Source organism: Mustelus asterias, chromosome 24 (assembly GCF_964213995.1).
Source record: "Mustelus asterias chromosome 24, sMusAst1.hap1.1, whole genome shotgun sequence".
NCBI classification, from domain to species: domain Eukaryota; kingdom Metazoa; phylum Chordata; class Chondrichthyes; order Carcharhiniformes; family Triakidae; genus Mustelus; species Mustelus asterias.
The window spans coordinates 7120641-7136747 of record NC_135824.1 but is presented as its reverse complement, the minus strand read 5'-3'; the positions used below and the strand labels follow the sequence as shown (position 1 = coordinate 7136747).

Genomic DNA, 16107 nt, shown 5'->3' with positions numbered 1-16107 from the left:
GGGAGATTTGAATTCTAAAGCAAGCAATGGAAATGTTTTGTTTCAAGGGTCCACTTTTGCATCCTCTGTTGAAGAAACTGATAGAATCAAATAATTTGTTTTTGCAAAGGTAGTTTGACCCCTCCAAAATTCACCATCACTGGCAAGTTCCTCTACAAGTCCATCCTGACTTATATATCTATCTTTCTTTATCATTACTGGATCAAAATCCTGTTATTTCTATCTAACTGTAGTGTGGAGTGTACCTTTACTACACAGAATGCAGCAGTTGGAGAAAACAGCTCACCAGCACCTTTTAAGGGAAATTAGGGATGGGCAATGAACACTGGCCTTGCCAGCAATGACTGAATCCCTTGAAAGGATGAGAAAGAAAAATTAATTGCCTCACTTGGAGAATGTTGTTATTCCCTTTTATAATTTGCATTTCCTGGAACTGACAAGAAATTTTGGCCAAAGAGGCAAGAACGAACAGAGCTGAGAGATATCACCACAAGAAGAAAAAGTAAACAGTCACTTGGTAGTACGCAACTTGAATACTGATGAAAAAAAGAGACATCTCGCTGAAGCACTTCACCTTGAACTCATCAGGACAAACACAAGGACACCAAATTCCAGACAATCACTACAATTTATACTACAGGAGAGAAGGGTTCTGTTTGATTGGCAAGTCGACATTGATTGGCTACTGAGGCACTGCCATTGAGAAACTGAGGGGGAGCTATAGGCTTGCCAAGCTCCCAGGTTTAAAAAAAAGTGCAAGGCTCAAACATATTCCTTTTGTTTGTAGTGAATGGGCCCCTGTGTATGAATGTATGTTGCTTCTAGCAAGTGTAAATAAGCCATATTTCTAGTTCAACTGATTATCTTAAATTTGTTGCTGGTTGCCCTAGGTTTAGTCCCATGGTCATATATCATGACATGTGCACATCGGGGTCAAGCACTTTGAGAGGTAGAGAAACAAAAGGAAGTGAAGGAGAATAGAAAAGGAAGTGCAGAAGGAGTCACAATACTCACCACAGGCAAAAGAGAAATCAAAAAGAAAGCGGAAAATCACACCTGAGAACTCCAACGACTTAGAGAGATGTTAATATATGCATGTAGCAGTCTATATATCTGTCCTCTCTATTGAGAAATGCCTGTGTGCGATGTAACAGGGGAACTGATGGGATGCAAGGCAAGAACAAATACAAAAAATAATCCTTAAAAATAACTTGTAGTGACAACTAATATGAATTGATTCTATTAAGTGGAACACAGTGGATTATTCGCTGCTACAGCAGTAGGCAGATCCAAATTGGTTTGCTCACAGTGCACAAGCTAATGCCTATTTAAACTATCCAAAGAAGTCTTGGAGCATCTGCCAGTATTTCTGTAGAATTGCTCTCAAGTGTCCTTTAATCATGTCCAAGTAAGTGCACCCAGACACTCTGATTAGTTAACTATATGCTCACATGGACTGAAGACATCAATATGCAGCAAAGCTCTCCAGGGAAGGAAAAAATGCTTTATACAAAAGAACTTAATAGAAAAATTATACCTTTTAAAAGCAAATCTTAATGAAAGAACTAAATGCATAGCATTAAAATCAAGTTCATATAATCTGGAAGGACTCAGCTTACTGACATTTACTTATATTTACAGCTGATACACAAAGTATAGATGCATATATAAAAATAGACATGCTGTTGAAACTTTTTGTCTTGTACTCATCAGGATCGAATCGCAAGAATACCAAACTTCAGAGGGAACAACAATTTAAACTGCATGAGAAAAGGCCGCTGATTAGTCGGCAAATGGACTCTAATTGGTCAAAATGTTATCATAGAGAATACACCAAACAACAGTTATTTAAATTCAAACCAGGCAAGTCAACTCCAATTGGCTGAGGTGTTGCAATGTAGAATGCCCCAGGGAAACATTGCCCTGCAAACTTTTGTTTAGTTGAAAAAGGAGCATGCCTAGACATGTTCTTTTTGGTTACAGAGGACAGGGCCCTGTATGTGAATGTATGTAACTTCTCGCAAACATAAATGAGCCCTGTTGCGGGGCTGATTCATAATCTTGAGTTGGTTGCTAGTGTAATTCTTAGAAACTCGCGATTGTTATGCAAGTGCTACCCAATTGCGGAATCACATCCAACGCTGGAACCTATGTTCTGTATTTTACAAACACGGGCTGGTCAAATACAGTCCGTAGTCTGCCTGTTGTGAACAGCTGAACAGACGTGTTGTTTGATACAATCCGCCAGTTACTGGCGCCAATGGCTTACATACCTGGCATCACACTGGCACTGAAATTCATACACTCATTTGTGTGGTAAGTAGAATGTCGTTTTGGCTTGACAGCAGCATACTGTCCAAGGTAACTATGAGGTAGACTGGGCATTTTACAAATCCAAAAGTTACAACCTTAGGCCCATTCATGAGTTGAGGAATAACTGCTGTCTTATGCATTCTCCATGGCAAGACCTCGACCAACCAGAGTCCATTTGCCAACCAATCAGCACCATTTTCTCACACAGTATGAAGCATTGTTCCCTTTGAAATTTGGCATTCTTGCAATTCTGTCCTGAAAGTGCAAGAACAAAAGCTTCAATAGCATGTTTCTATTTACAGCAATACCCAAGTTCTGTACTACCAAGAGAACCCCAGGTAAATCTATATGGCTTTTACGATTATGATATTAAAGGAACAGTTGAGGTAATGCAAACTATACAAACCTGGCATTTCTTTAGTTCTAATTCCTCTCCCTCCATTTGCAAATTGATAAAGGTGCTGTCACAAAATTGGCCCAACATGTATCGTGGTGCAAAATCACAATTTTTCTTCATAGATCATCAAAAAAGTACATTATTAGGTCTTCATCTGTTTATAAAGACTACATTTTTACAGATGAACTTTTAAGACTACGTCGGCTGCGCTCTGTTTATAGATATTCTGCGATCAGTATCCCTCTGAACTTTTCACTTACTTCACCAAGCTGCCAACATGCTATATTACCCTCTTTTTGCCCTGTGCAACTATACTGTTATATCAGCACCTCAAAACAACGGAACTCCCAGGGCATTAGTTCATCCCTTAAAAATAACAAGGAACTCACTGTTCACTCAATGTACTCACACAGAGTGAACTCAGTGATCACTTTCTGATGTGTACGTTGGAAGAAAGATCATATAGAGTCCATTCCAAGTGAGCTTCCATTCCTTCGGAGTACTATTTGAAATACAATTGTACAGATGGGGCTTTAGATCCTTGATCAGCAAAGTGGGATTATACTAGGGGGCTCATGTTGAGAATAAACTTGGTGGATTAAATAACTTGTGTGCAGCAACATTCAATGATTTGGAGCGTAGGAGCAACAATGAAAGGCACCAAACATAATAGCATCAATTATAGGGAGACAGGGAAAGTTGAAAAGAAAACAAATGAATTAAGAAGTGGGAGAGTAATTATTTATCAGAGAATATAATTTTTCTTGCATTCTGTCCAAATGTGTGTGAATGGTGCTAGAAGAGCCTCAGCAGATATGGAAGAGAAGCAATGACTTCCCTTGTACGTTTAAAAAAAAAATTATAAACTATTTTTTAGAAACCAGTTTATGATACTATTACTGTCAACGCTCAAAGCAAAATACTATGCCCCACAAAAGATTTTTAAATGTTTGGAATATATAAAGTAATATATAAAATTAAACATTTCTCTTGATGGGGAGAAGAGCTTGTGCAATAAATGCCTTTCAATACTTAAAATTTAAAAAAATAATAATTGTAAAAGCATATTGCTGCAAGAGCACAAGTCGTGCTGTTATTAACTTCTATTTTCAGTTTTGGCATAGTTTTGGAGCCATGAAAACAATTAGAAACTAGGCTGGTGACCTTCTCCAAAAGCAGCTAGCCTGTACCTCTAGAGTTTAGCCATTTACTTTTGGAGGCAAGAGGGAGAAGTAAATATCACAAAATTTACACAAGCCTATCTTGCGCTTATTTTGGGTTCAATTAGCATTTATAGCTGAAAACAGATTGGGCAAATTGAGCCCTAAGTGATTTGTATAATACTGTAGTCAGGTTTGAGATTGAATAAACTGACCCAAACTCCAAGAGTACCAGAACATCTTATTGAAATAGGGTAAAGCAATTAATAGAGCTAATTATTGCATCAGCTTATATTATAGAAATTCAATCAGTGCTTATCCATTCTAAAGTTGTACATGTTCCACAAATTAAAACCATTTGTGCCGGGTATACTCATTATTCAAACAAAATACACCCTTGAGAAACTAATAAAAACACTTTTGCTTTAATTCAAGAAATTAAATCTTTAAAAACAGCAAAATTCTATTTAGTCGGTTGACTGAACAGGGTTTATGTCTTGGTCACATTCAAGAAAGCCTAAAGTTTTCATTCATGCTAAGCTCTGGATTTCTGTTTTACACGCAATCCAGAAATGTATAATGTATAATCTGCAAATAAAATTCAATTTATTGCCATTATTTTAAAATACCTGACCTCCCAAACAAAAAACTTTCATTTCCACTAGTGCCTCATTTTGCCAAGTGCTGCACTGTAATTGTGGGGTCACTTTCTGCTTCCCTGTGCTTCAATTCTAAATATTTAAACCCACCCTAAGAAATGATGGATTGTGCTTCAAAAGTTTTTAATAGGGCAGTGATATATGCCAAGCGATCAATGGCAAAACTGCATCACAACTAATCGGATTAATTTGAGTACTGGGATATGTGTGTGGGTAGTGCTGAAATATTAGACTCCTCAAAACCAACCAGATTTTAATCTTTAGTTTCTCTGTGCTTTATATTTTAACGAAACTATTTATTTTTAAATTTAAAAGAGCATCCCGCATTCTTGATATGTGGTGAAGTTCAGAAAAGTATTATTAAGTGTAGTATACTTTATTTGATTACCTGAAAGCTAGTATAGAGCATTATAAAAACCATGAAGGGGACTTAGCACTTCAGTATACATTTCAGCTGAAGGGAAGACAGGTTATCGGAACAGTGTTAAAATATTTACTTTTTATATTTTAAAAGTGGTCAGTCATGGACTAGTTACGTTACAGTACAGATGGAGGCTATTGGGGCCTTGATGTCTATGCTAGCTCTTTGCAATAGCAACTTAGGTAGTCCCATTCCCCCACCCTTTCCCTGTAGCCTTGCAATTTTTTTCTCTTCAGTTGCTTATCCAATTCTGTTTTTAAACCAGTTGAATCTAACTCCATCACACTCTTAGACCATTCCAGATCCTAACTACTTGCTTCATAAAAAAGCTTTTTCTCGTCACTGTTGGGTTTTTCTTGCCAGTGACCTTAAATTGGTGTCACTTGGATCTCAACCATTCTGCCAATTGGAACAATTTCTACTTTGTCCGAACCCCTCATGGTTTGAACACCCGTCATATTTCCTCTCAACCTTCTTCTCTCTAAGGGGAACAACTCTAGCTTCTCCAATCTATCTATGTAACTGAAGTCCATCGTCCCTGGAATAGTACTTGTAAATCTTTTCTGCACCATCTCAAAAGTCTTCACATCCTTCCCAAAATGCAGTGCCCAGAATTAGAAACTATACTCCAGGTGAGGCTAAACCAATGTTTTATAAAGATTCATTACAATCCCCTTAGACCTCTACACTATCGGCGGGATTTTACGGCCTTACTCAACCCGAGACCGAAAAATCCCACCAAGATCAAGAGACCTTCCCATTGTCCGCCCCTCACCCGCTCTGATTCCCGTGGTGGGCGGGGTGGTAGAATTCCGGCGTATGCCTCTATTTGTAAAGCCAACGCATTAATGAAATACTGCATAATACATATGTAGACAAACTAAAATTGGCAGGAATTGTAATTTTAGATAAACGAATGGACTGGTAAGAATTCTTTGCAATAACATTAGCCCAATTGCCCCAGCAAATTCTTATGGTGTTTTCACCTGAAGCAAACAGCTTCCCTTCTGAAACAGGACTTTATAGTTCAAATATTCATGCTTTTTGCTGACACTATATCACAATAAATTAGTTCAGCAAAAAATTATAATTGAATCTGCAATTATGAGAAACATTCAATCCTGAAGTAAATGTTTAACTAAGGATTTATTTAAAATTCTAGAAGGTGTCAATTTACAAAAAAAAAAACAATTTTTTAATTTGTAACTGCAGTTTCCAAGTCAAACAAGCATTTAAATCCTTGATGAGTTGTCTGCATCCGAATGAAAATGTTCAGGGCAAGTAGTGTCAATAATATGGATTATATGCAAAAAAAAGGAAGAAACCCTGGTACATGCCGCTTCAGGGATTGTCCTGCATTGACTCCAATTAGTACTCGACATCTATTCAGCAAACTTTTACTTTTCATTAAATTAGAGCTACATAAAGACCAAAAACATTTTAAAGCAGCAACAGAGGAGACTAACCTCCCAAAGGCTAGTGTCAGTTTTTAGCATAAATTCTTGTTAATTTTTTTTCCCCCGATGAGGAAAGGGAAAATAGTAGCTATATATTGTATTCAAAACGGAGCAGTTGCTTAAAATAACTTGGGGAATGAAAGCGTGCTATCAATCAAAACAGCATCTGCCGGCGGTTGTATAAACAGAAGATCAAATAAGATGTCTTCAAGGATTTTCAGTGTGAACCGTAAAAAACTTCATTAACTTCTGACAAAGAATGCAAATTAATCACAACATGGGGTGAAATGAAATTAAAGACTCTTTTCTAATCAATGACAAAGCAGGATGAAATATTTCGAGCCTCTTAATGTGAGGGATGTTTACAGCGTACTCGGGGAAGCCAAAACGTAAGGTTTGAGTACAGTTCCACCTATGGCGGCTATTTAGGCCCCCCCAGAGCTATCTGCTTACAAGGAGTACATACATAGCACTGATACACAAACACACTAATCATCCAAATCTCAGGTGCATCCAATTTGTTATTCACACTCTCAGTGCCAGCAAAAAAAAAATGCCTGGTGCAGACAGATGCACCAGGAACCTTAACTGACAGTTTTGGCCTCCGGAAGTGCGATCACTACAGCAAAATCTAGTACAGCCTGCAGGTGAAATGTCTGGAGCTCCATATGGAGCTGGGAAAATTAACAACAAGATGAAAATCACTACTGCAGCGGGGAGTCTGAATTTAAAAAAAAAATGAAATTTAAAGATGAAGAAAGAGAAGTAATAAATTAATGGGGTGTGAAAACATTCAAAGCTTTACAATACCAGGGGCACTATTTGCACAGAAGTTATTTTTACTTCGGGTCATTTCAATGTAATTTATTAACCCGGCCTGGTTTCACAGCCTAAGAGAAGTCAGTCATTTTTTTCCCCCCTCCTTCCTTTTTATGGAAAGGGAACAAAATCTCTTACACTTGCGCCAGTATATCATATATGTAATATTTAATCAATCATACACTTAGTTAATATGCTGACTTGCATCAACCTGCTTAGCCATATCATATGCAACAGTAATTGGAAATGCTTCAAAAACAGATATAAGAGGCATTGTCATAATTTTCAAAAAAAAACTTCGGGGGAGACCAAACTGAAAAGAAAATATCAGCAAGGGGAGGAAATCTGAGCTGATTATTCAGTGAGCATGCTTGTGACACGCACACGCAATCTAACCATGCATATATTTGTATGTGTAATACAATTCTTATTTGCATAATAATAACAAGTTAATGGATGCTCAAAGAATGTAGGCCGACAAGACTTTTAAATCAGACAAACCAAAGACTGGTTAGCCGATACAGACCACAGCTGGGGAGGGGAGAAAGAGGGGATAAAAATGGTTTCCAAAGCATTGGACAGATAGCATATTTCAATTTAACACTGCAGCTTTATTTGTATGTGGCACAAACTTTCAGGATTGCTCCCTTGTACCTTCATACATAGGGATGAATGTCATGGTGGCAAAAGCCAGTAATGAACAATCTTACCTGAGGATATGGAAACCTCCCAAGAGCAAGCTGCAAAAGGAAATAATATTTGTCTAGTTACGGATCTGCATGTGGGGCATAGTCTCACTGTAAGACAAGAGCTCAAATTCTACCATTAAAAAACCTAAATGAAATTAACACTTCATAATTTTATTTTTAAAATAACCTCCAAAATGTAAAACTTTTTTAAAAAAGGTAATTTAAACACAAGTCTAATATTGGATTTTATCTTAATCATGGATAAATTCCTGCACTGAGCTATTTTAAAAGAAAACGGAACACACAGCATAGTATGTAATCTTCTAAGAAATAGCCTGCAGATATTTCACTGTACTAAATGTGCTTCAGATTTAATGAAGCTCTAATGTCCTTCTTAATTTTCTCTGTTTCTGTATCACCAGGGGTTGAAAGAGGCTGTATCTCCAGAAGGATGCAGCCCTGATGAAAATTATCAACCACCGTTCCGCTTCTGAGTCCAAATCACAGCTTTTGCAGACACATGAATACATTTTTTTTTCAATGTTACATAGGAACAGTGCAAGTTTTATCTGTTTCAGTGCAAATGTGTAAAGGTTGCTTAATACAATATCATCAAAGCAGCTAATGCTACAGAGCATTTCCTAGAATGTGAATAGCTAACTAGAGTGCATTACGGGATAATGCAAAAATCATTTCAAGAAAACAAAATACTTCATGTAAAATACTTCATTGCTGAATACTTTTAAGATCATTACCATATAGAGTAATAGAGATTTACAGCATTGAAACAGGCCCTTCGGCCCAACTTGTCCATGCCACCCAGTTTTTACCATTAAGCTGGTCTCAATTGCCCGGATTTGCCCATATCCCTCTATACCAATCTTACCCATGTAACCGGCGGCACGGTAGCACAGTGGTTAGCACTGCTGCTTCACAGCTCCAGGGACCTGGGTTCGATTCCCGGCTTGGGTCACTGTCTGTGTGGAGTTTGCACATTCTCCCCGTGTCTGCGTGGGTTTCCTCCGGGTGCTCCGGTTTCCTCCCACAGTCCAAAGATGTGTGGGTTAGGTAGATCGGCCGTGCTAAAAATTGCCCTTAGTGTCCTGAGATGCATAGGTTAGAGGGATTAGTGGATAAATATGTAGGGATATGGGGGTAGGGCCTGGGTGAGATTGTGGTCGGTGCAGACTCGATGGGCCGAATGGTCTCTTTCTGTACTGTAGGGTTTCTATGATTTCTATGAACTGTCTAAATGCTTTTTAAAAGACAAGACAATAGGCAATTGTGGAGTTTTGAATAGTGTGGGTAAAGCATAGTGGAGGGCATGCATCAATGGGGACGAAGTAGAAATGGTCGAGAGCTTTAAGTTTTTAGGTGTCCAGATCACCAATACCCTGTCCTGGTCCCTCCATGTGGATGCTATAGTTAAGAAAGCCCACCAATGCCTCTATTTCCTCAGGAGACTAAGGAAATTTAGCCTATCGCAGCAACTCTCACCAACTTCTACAGATGCACCATAGAAAGCATTCTTTCTGGTTGTATCACAGAAACGTTGATGCAACCTCAAACCTATCCTGCATGTCTACAATATTTCAGGCCTCTCTTTACAAGGGACGATGAGTGGGAATTAGAACTCCTGCTCTGTCCAAAACTGCCGGAAACTACAAAGGGGCATGAGTGAAGCCCAGTCCATCACTCAAACCAACCTCCCATCCATTGACACTGTCTACGCTTCCCGCTGCCTCGGAAAAGCAGCCACCATAATCAAGGACGCCACGCATCCCGAACATACTCTCTTCCACCTTCCATCAGGCAAAAAATACAAAAGTCTGAGGACACGTAGCAACTGACTCAAAAACAGCTTCTACCCTGCTGCCATCAGACTTTTGAATGGATCTCCCTCGCATTAAGTTGATTTTTCTCTACACCCTAGCCAGGACTGTAACACTACATTCTGGACTCTCTCCTTTCCCTCTCTTTGTACGGTGTGCTTTGTCTGTATAGCGTGCAAGAAACAATACTTTTCACTGTATACTAATACATGTGACATTAATAAATCAAATAAAATAAAATAAAGGGCCAATGTTGAGGTTAAACAATACTAATGTGTACCCTTGGTCATTACCAGCAATCTGGAAACTCAAACTAAAACATCAATCGACAATCAAGTCAGAAAATGCATATGCTATTGTTTGTAACTTTTACATTTCTAAAGCCAGACATCGAGCATGCAGGGGCCTCTCTGAAATCACAAATTCTCCATGTTTTCTGCCATTATCCTATTCTTTGCTACTGCACATCGAGGGCTGGATTATATAGGGGTGGCAAATGGCCTGGATGACAGGTTGGAAGGATGGGCGGGGGCTCAGCTGGTTCAAGGAAGTCCAGCCGGATTCTGTGGCAAATAGGCAGCTAATGAGCTGCCGTCAGGGCTCCCGTCACTTTAAGAAATGATATGCCACCAGAGTTGCCAGCCAATCGGAAGATCAGCTGTCCTTCAGTCTCAGCAGCGAATGACGGCCATTGCTGGGACTGCACCCAGCTGGGAAAGCAGCATGAATGCCATTCTTGGAACAAGGTAAGTGGGTGAGGGGGTGAGTGGGGAATGCTTGGTGTGGTCTGCAGGGGCAGCCATTGCCACTGGGAAGCCCCACTGTGGATCACGGGATGCGTATGGGAGGGCCCACTCCTTGAGCACACAGAGAGGCCATCAGGGTTAATCAGGTGGTCTCCCCACATGACAGAGGGCCACCTGCCGCTAGTAAAAATGCAATGCAAACAGCAAATTAAACCAAGTCTGCATAGCTCAGTTATGTTATATTTATCAATTGGGCTACTAAGGAAGCCAGGATTCTTTAATGTTGTGACATTCTTGCGTGTTACTATTATCTAAAAATGCTTTTGTGATGACGTCTGTAACCACTATTATATCCCATTACAAAGCTCAAAATGCTTCCTCAAAACATAAACTGTATTCAGGCAAAATTTAGAATTGTAATACTGACTTTTTTCAAATGTCCAAGTGTACAAACTGAAAATGTTACACAGTCGCCAACCTAATAATACAACATGGGAGAAATTTTTTTTATTCAGTGGTGGGACATGGGCGTCGCTGGCTGGCCAGTATTTATTGCTCATCCCTAGTTGCCCGAGGGCAGTTGAGAGTCAACCACATTGCTGTGGCTCTGGAGTCATATGTAGGCCAGACCATGTAAGTTCAGCAGATTTCCTTCCCTAAAGGACATTAGTGAACCAGATGGGATTTTACGACAATTGACAATGGTTCCATGGTCATCAGTAAATTCTTAATACCAGATATTTTTCTTTTTAAAAAAAATTGAATTCAAATTCCATCATCTGCTGTGGCGGGATTTGAACCCAGCTCCCCAGAACATTAGCTGAATTTCTGGATTAGTGGTCTAGCGATAATACCACTAGTCCATCACCATACTCAAAATGAGGAGGATGTCTATGTTCTTGCTGAGATAGATCACAAAGAAGGTAGCTTTCAGAGTTTTTTCTTTATTAATTTTTTACTCCATCCTTAAAGTTACGAAGCCAATGCTCAGAATGAAGCAGGCAAACCCAAATCCATTCCTTGCTTGCACCAAAAACCAAATTCAAAATCCAACTGAATCCAATTCATGGTCCTCCTAAGGAAGACAAACAAGATCCAAGCTGACATGATAAAGCATCACACCCCATCTTGGGCTTTCTCTGACACTTGATCTTAGCCAAAAGCCGGGAAGCAATAGCTTTATAGAGTCATAGAGTCATAAAGGTTTACAGCATGGAAACAGGCCCTTCGGCCCAACTTGTCCATGCCGCCTTTTTTTTTAAAACCCCTAAGCTAATCCCAATTGCCCGCATTTGGCCCATATCCCTCTATACCCATCGTACCCATGTAACTATCTAAATGCTTTTTAAAAGATAAAATTGTACCCGCCTCTACTACTACCTCTGGCAGCTTGTTCCAGACACTCACCACCCTCTGTGTGAAAACATTGCCTGTCTGGACACTTTTGTATCTCTCCCCTCTCACCTTAAACCTATGCCCTATAGTTTTAGACTCCCCTATCTTTGGGAAAAGATATTGACTATCTAGCTGATCTGTGCCCCTCATTATTTTATAGACCTCTATAAGGTCACCCCTCAGCCTCCTATGCTCCAGAGAAAAAAGTCCCGGTCTATCCAGCCTCTCCTTATAACTCAATCCATCAAGTCCTGGTAGCATCCTAGTAAATCCTTTCTGCACTCTTTCTAGTTTAATAATATCCTTTCTATAATAGGGTGACCAGAATTGCACACAGTGTTCCAAGTGTGGCCTTACCAATGTCTTGTACAACTTCAACAAGACATTCCAACACCTGTATTCAATGTTCTGACCGATGAAACCAAGCATGCCGAATACCTTCTTCACCACTCTGTCCACCTGTGACTCCACTTTCAAGGAGCTATGAACATGTACCCCTAGATCTCTTTGTTATGTAACTCTTCCCAATGTCCTACCATTAACTGAGTAAGTCCTGCCCTTATTCAATCTACCAAAATGCATCACCTCGCATTTGTCTAAATTAACCTCCATCTGCCATTCGTCAGCCCACTGGCCCAATTGATCAAGATCCCGTTGCAATTGGAGATAACTTTCTTTACTGTCCGCTATGCCACCAATCTTAGTGTCATCTGCAAACTTACTAACCATGCCTCCTATATTCTCATCCAAATCATTAATATAAATGACAAATAACAGTGGACCCAGCACTGATCCCTGAGGCACACCGCTGGTCACAGGCCTCCAGTTTGAAAAACAACTCTACAACCACCCTCTGGCTTCTGTCAAGATGCCAATTTTGTATCCATTTAGATATCTCACCCTGGATCCCGTGAGATTTAACCTAATGCAACAACCTACCATGCGGTACCTTGTCAAAGGCCTTGCTAAAGTCCATGTAGACAACATCAACTGCAGTGCCCTCATCTACCTTCTTGGTTACCCCTTCAAAAAACTCAATCAAATTTGTGAGACATGATTTTCTACTCACAAAGCCATGCTGACTGTCCCTAATCAGTACTTGCGTCTCTAAATGCCTGTAGATCCTGTCTCTCAAAATACCTTCCAACAATTTACCCACCACAGATGTGAGGCTCACTGGCCTGTAGTTCCCAGGCTTTTCCCTGCAGCCCTTTTTAAACAAAGGCACAATATTTGCCACTCTCCAATCTTCAGGCACCTCACCCGTGACTATCAATGATTCAAATATCTCAACTTGAGGACCCGCAATTTCCTCCCACAATGTCCTGGGATACACTTCATCAGGTCCCGGGGATTTATCTACCTTGATGCGCTTTAAGACTTCCAGCACCTCCTTCTCTGTAATATGTACACTCCTCAAGACATCGCTATTTATTTCCCCAAGTTCCCTAACATCCATGCTTTTCTCAACAGTAAATACTGATGAGAAATATTCATTTAGGATCTCACCCATCTCTTGTGGATCCGCACATAGATGTCCTTGTTGATCCTCAAGAGGCCCTACTCTCTCCCTTGTTACTCTTTTGCCCTTTATGTATTTATAGAAGCTCTTTGGATTCTCCTTTGCCTTATCTGACAAAACAATCTCGTGTCCCCTTTTTGCCCTCCTGATTTCTCTCTTAACTCTACTCCTACACCCCCTGTACTCTTCAAGGGATTCACTTGATCCCAGCTGCCTATGCATGTCATGTGCCTCTTTCTTCCTCTTGACCAGGGCCTCAATATCCCAAGTCATCCAGGGTTCCCTACTTCTGCCAGCCTGCCCTTCACTCTAAGAGGACTGTGTTTACCCTGAACCCTGGTTAACACACTTTTGAAAGCATGCCACTTACCAGACGTCCCTTTGCCTTCCCACAGACTCCCCCAATTAACTTTTGAAAGTTCCTGCCTGATACCATCAAAATTGGCCTTGCCCCAATTTAGAATTTTAATTTATCAGACCTATCATTCTCCATAACTATCTTAAAACCAATAGAATTATGGTCACTGGTCCCAAAGTGATCCCTCACTAACACCTCTGCCACCTGCCCTTCCTTATTTCCCAAGAGGAGGTCAAGTTTTGCCCCCTCTCTAGTCGGACCATCCACATACTGAATGAGAAATTCCTCCTGAATACACTCAACGAATTTCTCTCCATCCAACCCTCTAATACTATGGCTGTCCCAGTCAATGTTGGGAAAGTTAAAATCTCCAACTATTACCACCCTATTTTTCTTGGAGCTATCTGTAATCTCCTTACATATTTGCTCCTCAATTTCCCGCCAACTATTTGGGGGCCTATAGTACAACCCTATCAAAGTGATTTCCCCCTTCCTATTTCTCAGTTCTACCCATATAGACTCAGTGGCCGAACCCTCGGATATATCCCCTCTCAGTACGGTTGTGATGCTTTCCCTAATCAAAAGTGCAACTCCCCCTCCTCTCTTACCTCCTGTTCTATCTTTCCTATAGCATCTGTACCCTGGAACATTGAGCTGCCAGTCCTGTCCCTCCCTTAGCCCTGTTTCAGTAATTGCTATAATATCCCAGTCCCATGTACCCATCCATGCCCCGAGTTCATCTACCTTGCCCGTCAGGCTGTTGGCTTTGGCCAATATTATTCCCTCAATTACCATGCAACAAATGTAAATCATTGGTCATTGAGCTCATTATTAGCCTTTGCTGTGATCATAATGGTTGTATTTATCTAGAAAACAATAGGTGGACTTTTTAAGTATTTCTTTGTTTATGAGGTATACTGGGAATTTCTGATAGCCCAATAAAATGTTATTCAAGTCTTCATTTATTTCTCATCATGTGCATGAAGCAGCCAACAGCGTACATTTTGTTCACACTTAGTCCTACCTTGTTAATTTTACCTATGCTGCATGGAAAGATAAATTAATCCCAGGCCTCTGTTCCTATTTTCTGTTGTAGCAGTTAGCAGGAAACATTTGAGAGGTTCATTCACCCTGATAACCTCTCTCTCATGGGAAAAGACGTTTTGGCCTCTATCGAGTCCCTTTTCCATATTCTGCATTAAGATTAGGGTGCTGCAGGCTTTTGAACTGGCTTCAAAACTGGTTACATTTTATACTGTTGAACCTCAAATATATCTATATATTAAAAAATCAACTTCTAGCATTATCGATTCCTATGCCTAGATTTATAATGGAAATTGCCGCTGTTATACTCTCCTATTATGAGGGCATTGCAGTTGGCAACCCCACTGGCAGGAGGGTGCTGAGACAATTTGACAAGTTCAAATGAGCAAGTTTTCATTATAAACGTGCACAAAGGAACCTATGACAGAAATCTATGAAAATAAGGACAGAATTTATTACTTTAAAATGGGAACCTTTATTTCCACACTCCCTGATATAATTATCCTCTGCCATCTAACACTGATTCAATTTAAGACCACACTTCATCTTGACTCTCCTTGTGTAATGCCTTGGGAGGTCTATTTGTTCAAACAAAAATGAAATGTCTAACATGCATTTATATCTTGAATTTTCATGCACATTTCTGTGAAATTAAAGAAAAACATTTGACCTTAAAATCTAACTGATGCAAGGAAGGCACAGAAAATATCTTCCATTGAGTTCAGAATTCACAGTGTCAACATAGCATGCTCACTTCGACATTAGAAGCTGAAGTTCCATTTGAGGACCTGAGCACATAAACTAAGCTGACACCTCAATGGAATGCCACCAGAGATGCTATCTTTTGGGATGAGATGTTAAACCAAGATTTGTCTATGGTTACAAATATGAGATTTATAAGATTGTTATGTTTTGGGACTGTTTCTTACATTAGGGTCAAATGAAAAGGTGTCTTAGGACCTAATCTGAAGTCTGCTAAAGATTAAAAGGAGACAAGGGTTGTTGTGTGACACTTGGAGTCAACTGCATCTATGTTTACAGTGTTTGAACTGTCAATCTCCAAAGTCCCAGCAAGGTATTGAGAATGTCAGGCTGTAAATTGTTATGCTTTTTACTATCCATTTAATTCCCTTCTTCATGGTAACATGTGATTCATGTTACCATGAAGAAGGGCTTCGAGAGGAGAGGGTTTCCAAGATATCCCTAAAACTCTCTGATGTAGTTTAGTCTGAAGTGGAGATGCCGGCATTGGACTGGGGTAAACACAGTAAGAAGTCTCACAACACCAGGTTAAA

The 16107-nt window shown here is 39.9% G+C and overlaps 1 protein-coding gene across 2 annotated transcripts in view; it reads right to left on the bottom strand.

Moving 5' to 3' along the window:
- map2k5 (mitogen-activated protein kinase kinase 5) overlaps window positions 1-16107 on the bottom strand; it is a 290898-nt gene that overhangs the window by 55573 nt on the left and 219218 nt on the right. For both annotated transcript variants that reach the window (XM_078241240.1, XM_078241241.1), the window contains one exon: window positions 7937-7966. In XM_078241240.1, the coding sequence (XP_078097366.1) occupies window positions 7937-7966 (30 nt within the window). The remainder of the gene's footprint in view (window positions 1-7936; window positions 7967-16107) is intronic.